Source organism: Patella vulgata, chromosome 5 (genome assembly GCF_932274485.2).
Source record: "Patella vulgata chromosome 5, xgPatVulg1.2, whole genome shotgun sequence".
NCBI lineage: Eukaryota > Metazoa > Mollusca > Gastropoda > Patellidae > Patella > Patella vulgata.
This window is the reverse complement of record NC_065883.2, coordinates 35,049,864-35,060,946: the sequence shown is the minus strand read 5'-3', so window position 1 is coordinate 35,060,946 and position 11,083 is coordinate 35,049,864. Positions and strand designations below refer to the sequence as shown.

Genomic DNA, 11,083 nt, shown 5'->3' with positions numbered 1-11,083 from the left:
GAAACTTGAAATGTAAGTTTATAACCCAAAGATCTCGGTTCCGTTCGATATCGGACCGTAACTTCCTGAATTATGGTCCCTGATAGTTCGAAAAATCGCGTGTTTAGCTTGTGGACCCTATAGCTGTCATAATTTTTAACTGATTTAAAAAAAAACGCTTTAGTATATCACCTTTACACACTCGTGGGTTTTCTCCGGGGCCTCCGGTTTCCTCCCACTGCTAAAGACCCCTAAGCGAATTATGTAAATAAAATTAAACCATATGTTAGTCCCGAAATAACCTAGTTGGTGTCGAGTGGACGTTAAACCCCATTTCTCTCTCTCTCCTACAGATGTAACAAATGTCCCATCAACTATAGATGTAATAACAGATATACCAACTACGACATCTGCAATAATAGACATACCATCTACAAAAGATGTAACAACGGACATAACCCTTCCTACAGGTATAACAACGGACATACCCCCTATTACATATGTAACGAATGCCACATCTCCTATAGATGTAATAACATATATACCATCTACGACATCTGTAATAATAGACATATCATCTACAATAGATGTAACAACGGACACACCCACTACTACAGGTGTAACAACGGACATACCCCCTATTACAGATGTTCCAGCTACAACAGATGTAATGACAGACATACCATCTACCACAACTGTAATAACAGATATACCATCTACCATAAATGTAACAACAAACACAATATCTACGACAGATGTAACAACGGGCAAACACCCTACTACAGGTTTAACAACCGACATACCTACTACTACAGATGTTCGTTCTACGACAGATGCAGTAACACACATGCCTCTTACTACAGGTGTATCGACGAATATACCTACTACTAGGACAGATGTAATAACAGACATACACCCTGCTACGGATGTAACAACTGACTCGACATCTGCAATAATAGACATGTCATCTACAACATTTTTAACAATGGACATACCCCCTACTATAGGTGCAGTAACGAACATACCCCCTACTACAGGTGCAATAACGAACATACCCCCTTTTACAGATGTTCCAACTGCGATAGATGTAATGACAGACATACCATCTACCACAAAAGTAATAATAGATATACCATCTACCACCAATGTAACAACAAACACAATATTTACAAGAGATGCAATAACAGATGTAACAACAGACATACTCACCACTACAGGCATATCTAGTACTACAGATGTTCCATTTACGACAGATGTAATGACAGACATACCATCTACCACAAAAGTAATAATAGATATACCATCTACCACCAATGTAACAACAAACACAATATTTACAAGAGATGCAATAACAGATGTAACAACAGACATACTCACCACTACAGGCATATCTAGTACTACAGATGTTCCATTTACGACAGATGCAGTAAGACACATACCTCTTACTAAAGGTGTATCAACGAACATACCTACTACTACTACACATGTTCCAGTTACGACAGATGTAATAACAGACACACGCCTTACTAGAGGTGTAACAACTGACACACCTCTTACTACAGATGTAACAAACGTTCGATCTACGATAGATGTAATAACAGACATAACATCTACGACAGATGTAACAACACAGATGCCATCTACGAACATAACAACGGACATATCTCCTACTACAGATGTAACAGACATATCATCTACAACAGATGGAACAGATGCAACAATAGACATACCCACTACTACAGGTGTAACGAGGGACATACCCCCTGTTACAGATGTTCCATCTACGACAGATGTAATGACAGACATACCAGCTACAACAGATATAATAAAGGGCATACCATCTATCAAAAATGTAATAACAGATAAGCCATCTACCACAAATGTAACAAGAAAAACACTATCTACGAGAGATGTAACAACAGACACAACCCTTACTACAGGTTTAACAACCGACATATATACTCCTACAGATGTTCCATCTACGACAGATGTAGTAAGACACATGCCTCGTACAACAGGTGTATCAACGACCATACCTACTACTACAGATGTTCCATTTACGACAAATGTAATAACGGACATATCCCCTACTACAGATTTAACAACGAGCACGCCTACCACTACAGGTGTTCTATTTACGACGGATGTAATAACAGAGATACCCCCTACTACAGGAGTAACAACTGACACACCTCCTACTGCAACAACAGACATACCATCTACGACAGATGTAATAACACACATACCATCTATGAACATAACAATGGGCATATCTCCTATTGCAGATGTAACAAACATTCGATCTACGATAGATGTAATAACAGACATAACATATACGACAAAAGAAACAACACAGATACCATCTACGAACATAACAACGGACATACCATCTACGACAAATGTAATGACAGACATACCATCTACCACAAATGTAGTAATAGATATACCATCTACCACAAATATAACAACAAGCACAATATTTACAACAGATGCAATAACAGATGTAACAACTACAAGTTTAACAACAGGCATACCTAGTACTACAGATGTTACATATACGACAGATATAGTAACTACTACAAATGTTCCAGTTACGACAGATGTAATAACAGAGATACCTCCTACTACAGGTTTAACAACTGACACACCTCCTACTACAGTGGTAACAAACGTTCCATCTACGACAGACGTAACAACAGACATGCCGTCTACGACAGATGTAATAACACACATACCATTTACGAACATAACAACGGACATATCCCCTACTACGGATGCTCCATCTACGACATATGTAGTAAAACACATACCTCGTCCTACAGGTGTATCAATGAACATATCTATTGCTACATACCTTCCAGTTAGGACAGATATAATAACAGACATACCCCCTACTACAGGCGTTACAACTGACACACCTCGTTATACAGATGTAACAAACGTTCCATCTACGATAGATGTAACAAACGTTCCATCTACGATAGATGTAACAACAGACATACCATCTACGACAGGTGTAATAACACAAATACCATCTACGAACATAACAACAGATGTAACAGATGCCTTACCTACTATAGATGTAATAAGAGATATACTATCCACGACATCAGCAATTATAGACACGTCATCTACAACAGATGTAACAACGGACATAGCCCCGACTACAGGTGCAACAACGGACGCACACCCTAGTACAGATGTTCCAACTACGACGGATGTAATGACAGACATACCATCTACCACAAAAGTAATAACAAATATACAATCTACAAGACATGTAACAAAAAACACAATATCTACAACAGATGTAATAACAGATGTAACAACGATCACCACTACAGGTTTAACAACATACATACATACTACTACAGATGTTCCAACTACGACAGATGCAGTAACACACATACCTCTTACTACAGGTGTATCAACGAACATATCTTCTACTACAGTGGTAACAAACGTTCCATCTACGACAGACGTAACAACAGACATGCCGTCTACGACAGATGTAATAACATACATACCACCTACTACCGGTGTAACAACTGACACATCCCCTACTGCAGATGTTCCAGTTACGACAGATGTAATAACAGACATACCCCTTACTAGAGGTGTAACAACTGACACACCCCTTACTACAGATGTAACAAACGTTCGATCTGCGAAAGATGTAATAACAGACATAACATATACGACAGTAGAAACAACACAGATACCATCTACGAACATAACAACGGACATATATCCTACTACAGATGTAGCAGACGCCCTGTCTACTATAGATGTAATAACAGATATACCATCTACGACATCTGCAATAATAGACATATCATCTACAACAGATGCCAAAATGGACATACCCTCTACAGGTGTAACGAGGGACATACCCACTACTACAGGTGTAACGAGGGACATACCCCCTGTTACAGATGTTTCAAATACGACAGATGTAATGACAGACATACCATCTACAACAGATATAATAAAGGGCATACCATCTATCAAAAATGTAATAACAGATATGCCATCTACCACAAATGTAACAACAAAAACACCATCTACGAGAGATGTAACAACAGACACACCCCCTACTACAGGTTTAACAACCGACTTACATACTCCAACAGATGTTCCATCTACGACAGATGTCGTAACACACATACCTCCTACTACAGGTGTATCAACGACCATATCTACTACTACTACTACAGATGTTCCATCTACGACAGATGTCGTAACACACATACCTCCTACTACAGGTGTATCAACGACCATATCTACTACTACTACTACAGATGTTCCATCTACGACAGATGTAGTAAAACACATACCTCTTACTACAGGTGTATCAACGAACATACCTTCTACTACAGATGTTCCAGTTAGGACAGATGTAATAACAGACATACTCCCTACTACAGGTGTAACAACTGACTCACCATCGACGACATCTACAACAAATTTAACAACGGACATACCCAATACTACAGGTGCAATCACAGACATACCCTCTACTACAGGTGCAATAACGGGCATATCCCCTTTTATAGATGTTCCAACTACGACAGATGTAATGACAGACATACCATATACCAGAAATGTACCATCTACGACAAATGTAACAACAAACACAATATCTACAACAGATGTAGCAGCAGATGTAACAACAGACAAACGCACTACTACAGGAATACCAACAGACATACCTACTACTACAGATGTCCCATATACGACAGATGTAGTAACACACATACCTCTTACTGCAGGTGTATCAACGACCATACCTACTACTACTACTACAGATGTTCCATCTATACCTCTTACTACAGGTGAATCAATGAATATACCTACCACTACAGATGTCCCAATTAGGACAGATGCAATAACAGACATACTCCCTACTACAGGTGTAACAACTGACTCACCTCCTATTACAGATGTAACAAACGTTCGATCTACGATAGACACAGCTACAGACATACTATCCACGACAGATGTTATAACACACATACCATCTACGAACATAACAACGGACATACCTCCTACGACAGATGTAATGACAGACATACCATCTACCACAAATGTAGTAATAGACCTACCATCTACCACAAATGTAACAATAAACACAATATTTACAAAAGCTGCAATAACAGATATAACAACAGACATACTCACCACTACAGGTTTAACAACAGGCATACCTAAAACTACAGATGTTACATCTACGACATATGCAGTAACACACATACCTCTTACTACAGGTGTATCAACGAACATACCCCCTACTACAGATGTTCCCGTTACGACAGATGTAATAACAGATAGACCATTTACGACATCTGCAATAATAGACATATCATCTGCAACAGATGCCAAAATGGACATACCCTCTACTACAGGTGTAACGAGGGACATACCCACTACTACAGGTTTAACCAGGGACATGCCTCCTGTTACAGATGTTCCAAATACGACAGATATAATGACAGACGTACCATCTACAACAGATATAATAAAGGGCATACCATCTATCACCAATGTAATAACAAATGTAACAACAAAAACACTATCTGCGAGAGATGTAACAACAACCGACATACATACTCCTACAGATGTAGTAAGACACCTGCCTCATACTACAAGTGTATCAACGAACATACCTACTACTACAGATGTTCCATATACGACAGATGTAATAACATACATATCCCCTACTACAGGTGTAACAACTGACACACCTCCTACTACAGATGTGACAAACGTTCGATCTGCGATAGATGTAATAACAGACATAACATCTACGACAGATGTAATAACACACATACCATCTACGAACATAACAATGGACATATCTCCTATTACAGATGCAACCGATGCCCTATCTACTATAGATGTAATAACAGACATACCATCTACGACATCTGCAATAATAGACATGTCATCTAGAACAGATGCAATAACGGACATACCCCATACTACAGGTGCAACAAGGGACATACACCATATTACAGATGTTCCAACTACGACAGATGTAATGACGGACATGACATCTACAACAGATGTAATAAAGAGCATATCATATACCACAAATGTAATAACAGATATACCATCTACCACAAATGTAACAACAAACACAATATCTACAACAGATGTAATAACAGATGTAACAACAGACATACGCAACACTACAGCTTTAACAACAGACATACCTACTACTACAGATGTCCCATATACGACAGATGTATTAACACACATACTTCCTACTACAGGTGTATCAGCGACCACACCTACTACTACTACAGATATTCCATCTACGACAGATGTAATAACAGATATACCCCTTACTAGAGGTGTAACAACTGACACACCTCTTACTACAGATGTAACAAACATTCGATCTACGATAGATGTAATAACAGACATAACATATACGACAACACAGATACCATCTACGAACATAAAAACGGACCTACCTCCTACGACAGATGTAATGACAGACATACCATCTACCACAAATGTAAAAATAGATATACCATCTACCACAAATGTAACAAACACAATATTTACAACAGATGTAACAACAGACATACTCCCCACTACAGGTTTAGCAACCGATGTACATACTACTACTGATGTTCCATCACACATGCCTCGTACTACAGGTGTATCAACGCATATACCTACTACTACAGATGTTCCATTTACGACAGATGTAATAACATACATATCCCCTACTACAGGTGTATCAACGAACATACATGCTACTACATACGTTCAAGTTACGACAGGTGTAATGGGAGACATACCCCCTTCTACAGGTGTTACAACTGACACACCCCTTACTACAGATGTAACAAACGTCCCATCTACGATAGATATAACAACAGACATACCATCTACGACATACGTAATAACACAGATATCATCTACGAACATAACGGACATATCTCCTAATACAGATGTAACAGATGCCCTATCTACTATAGATGTAATAACAGATTTACCATCTACGACATCTGCAATAATAGACATGTCATCTACAACAGATGCAACAGCGGACATGTCCCCTACTACAGGTGCAACAACGGACATCCCCCCTATTACAGATGTTCCAACTACGACAGATGTAATGACAATCATACCATCAACCACAAATATAATAACAGATATACCATCGACCACCAATGAAACAACAAGCATAATATCTACAACAGATGTAATAACAGATGTAACAACAGACATGCGCAGCACTACAAGTTTAAAAACCGACATACCTACTACTACAGATGTTCCATCTACGACAGATGCAGTAACACACATACCGCCTACTACTACTACTACTATTACTACAGTTATTCCATCTACGACAGATGTAATAACATACATACGCCCTACAACGGACATATTTCCTACATCAGATGTAATAGATGCCCCTTCTACTATAGATGTAATAACAGATACACCACCTACATCTGCAATAATAGACATATCATCTACAACAGATGTAACAAGCTACATACCTCCTATCACAGATGTTCCAACAACGACAGATGTAATGACAGACATATCATCTACAACAGATTTAACAACGACAGATGTAATGACAGACATATCATCTACAACAGATGTAATAAAGGGCATACCATCTATCACAAATGTATCAACAAATACACTATCTACGACAGATGTAATAACACACATACTCCCTACTACAGGCGTAACAACTGACACATCCCCTACTACAGATGTAACAAACGTTCCATCTACGATAGATGTAATAACAGACAGTATATCTAGGACTGATGTAAGAACAGACATACGATCTACTACAGATGTACCAATTCTGAAACCATCTACCACACATGTAACAATAGAAATGGTATCTACCAACGCTGTAGTAACAGATATACCCTCTAGCAGAGATGTAACAACAAATATACCATCTATGAAAGAAGTAGCAACGGACATATCATCCAAAACAAATGTAATAACACGCACATCTTCTACCACAGATGTAATAACATACATAACATCTGCGGCAGATGTAACAACAGGTATACCCTCTACGACAAACGTAATAGTAGGCATACCCTCTACGGCGAGCGCAATAACAGAAATATCATCCACAACAGATGTAACTACTGATATACCAGCTACGACTGGTGCGACAACGGATATACCGCCTATTACAAATGTAACAGATGTACCATCTAAGATAGTTGTAATAACAGGCATACTACCAACCTCCGAAGAAACAACATATATACCAGCTACGCCAGATGTAACAACAGACATACCATCAACGATGGATGTAACAACAGACATACCGTCTAGGAAAGATGTAACAACAGACATGTTTCATACAACAGATGTAATAACCAAGCCACCATTTACCACAGATGTAATAACAAATATGCCATCTACGACAGATGTAATAAGAGATACTGGTGTTACAACAAAAATACCATCCGAATCAGTAGGAACAGAAATACTAACTGCAATGGTATCGTATGTAACAGAAGAAAAGGCAATGGCGACTAGTGAATATGTTAGTTCGGAATTACCGACTTTAACAGTTAAAGGTGTAACAAAAGAACTATCTTCTACAGCACATTCCACAGAACATCTATCAACAGTTGCACCAAAAATCATCGGGGATCTAGTAACACAATTGTCATCTAAAACTTCTACGGGTGTGACAACAAAATTCCCATCTACTATAACTTATGTTAGCGATACGACTGTCAGTTCTGGTAAGTATTTAGATACTTGAATCTTTTACATCTAGCCTATAGTTTGTGGTTCGTTATTCACCAGAAATTAGTATTATAATAAAGGTGCTTTTATAGGGAATATAACCTAATTGGGTTATAACATCTTTCTACCTGAATACAGATCTGTTCCATATTGGTGAATAACGAACCACCAAACAGGTTGTAGTTCGTTATTCGGGAATATTTTTTAATAACAAAATTTTTGAGACATAATAAAAAAGGCCTATAATAGGTCTGCTAATGGACAATAGTAATTTGTATATTATTAGGCCTACATCTAAATGTCTTTATTGATAATACAACAATGGTTATAACTTTTATTTATTATAAACAGACATCGATTGACAATTATGTAATGTATATATATTTTTTAAATCATGTGCAAATTATTGTACTTTACATAACCATTAATTTAGAGTAATCTCTTAAGAAAAAGAAACCCGAGCTGGATTCCGTCTTTAAAACTGATTTTTATCAACCTATATAAGTCGATTGATTTAATTGTATTGAAGCGTTATAAGCCAAGTAGACCCGTAAAAAGTATTCCCTACAAAAAGCACGTTTATTATATTACTGATTCTATATCTGCTGAAATGCGAACCACAGACTAGTTCGTGGTTCGTTATTTGCCTATAACGAACCACAAACTAGCCTGTTGTCCGTTATTCCCAATAAGGAACGGCTCTTTATAACCCAATATTAGATACATAAAACCAACATCAAGCGTATTCCCAATGAAAGTGCCTGTATTATATAACTAGTCTGTTGTCCGTTATTCACCAACAAGGAACGGCTCGTTTTTCCCCAATTAGGCTCATAAAACCGACAATAAAAGTGCCTGGTTCGTTATTAAGATAGAAAGACACCATGCTAGATTCTATTTCGCAAGATTTTAAAGCGTTAAAACCCAATTAGGCTCATGAAGAAAATTATTATAGTATTAATTCTGTATCTGGTGAATAATGAACCAGAACTAGTTTGTGGTTCGTTATTGACATGACATAGAATCTGTAGATTATTACAATTTAAGTTGTAAATTTGAACCAACATTGAAACTGAAAAAATTGGCAATGTTGGTGTCGAATACCTGTACATGTACGGCCTCCTAAAATATTATAGTACTAATTCTGTATCTGGTGAATAATGAACCACAAACTGTTCGTTGTTCGTTATTCGCCAATAACGAACTACAAACTAGTTCGTGGTTCGTTATCATCCAATAACAAACAGCTCGTTATAACTTGTAAGAACCTATCCCCCAAGACTTTGAAGTGATATAACCTAAACCAGCTTATTAAAACCTACGCCCGATGTATTCCATATAAAAGCGCCTATATTATATTGCTAATTCTATATCTGTTGAATAACGAACTACAAACTAATTCGTGGTTCATTATTCGGCAATGACGAGCTACAAACTTGTTCGTCAATAATGAACCACAAGTTTATTCCACAACGCCTAATAAATCTGGTTATGAAATAATTTTGTTTTTACAGGTGCTGTTTTATGTGTAACATTATCACTACAGAAAGACTATGATGTTAAATATAGTGATAAAACATCTACAGAATATATATCATTAAAGACAAGTTTAGAGATAGGGGTAAGAAATATGTTATATGTGGTCGTTCATCTTTTTATATAAACCCAGGCTAATCAATATCAAATGTACTCATATTAGAACATAATGTCTATAGCTACGTAAATAGTATATTTAATATTTCCAGATGAAGAGCGTCCTAAGTAGTTCCAGTATATTGTCTATTGCTGTTACTGATATAAGGTATGTGACAAGATCCCCGGTTTGGGTGTTTCCGGAAATAAATAAAATTTTGATTTTTATTCGTTTGGTTTTGTTTTGGTTGGACTACACCAGTCGATTATACATAATTATTAGAATAAAATTATTCAAGTCAACCATGTCAAAGTTTTCAAGATTTATAAAAATACACCTGAATTAACACTATCTAGGTTAATGCTTGTATATTGGTAGTATTATAGTAGACAGTGAATTAACGATACATTATGTAAGAATTAAATCTGTATGCAAGTCTCTCTTTTGGCCTCAGATGTTATATAAATTATCCACATAACAAGTCCACAATACACTCTCTAGACCATAGGATTGTCGCGATTTTCAATGGATTAAAACACGGTCGCCATTTAATAAATTAAATTGAAAAAGATAGTTGATATTATTTTTGCCGTAACCATTGCACCTGTCAATCTAGACCATACCAGAAACGAGAAATTTGAAGACATGGTAATACGCTATGAATTAACATTATCAACATTAATGTTTGTATATTTGTAGATCCGGTAG

At 37.1% G+C, this 11,083-nt stretch overlaps 1 protein-coding gene across 1 annotated transcript; it reads left to right on the top strand.

The window, feature by feature from the left end:
- Positions 1 to 649: 649 nt before the first annotated feature.
- LOC126821501 (uncharacterized) lies at positions 650 to 11,083 on the top strand. Its single transcript, XM_056100975.1, has 5 exons — positions 650 to 746; positions 1,473 to 1,657; positions 3,773 to 3,854; positions 6,066 to 6,136; positions 11,075 to 11,083. The coding sequence occupies exons 1-5, from the start codon at positions 650 to 652 to the stop codon at positions 11,081 to 11,083; spliced, it is 444 nt and encodes a 147-aa protein (XP_055956950.1).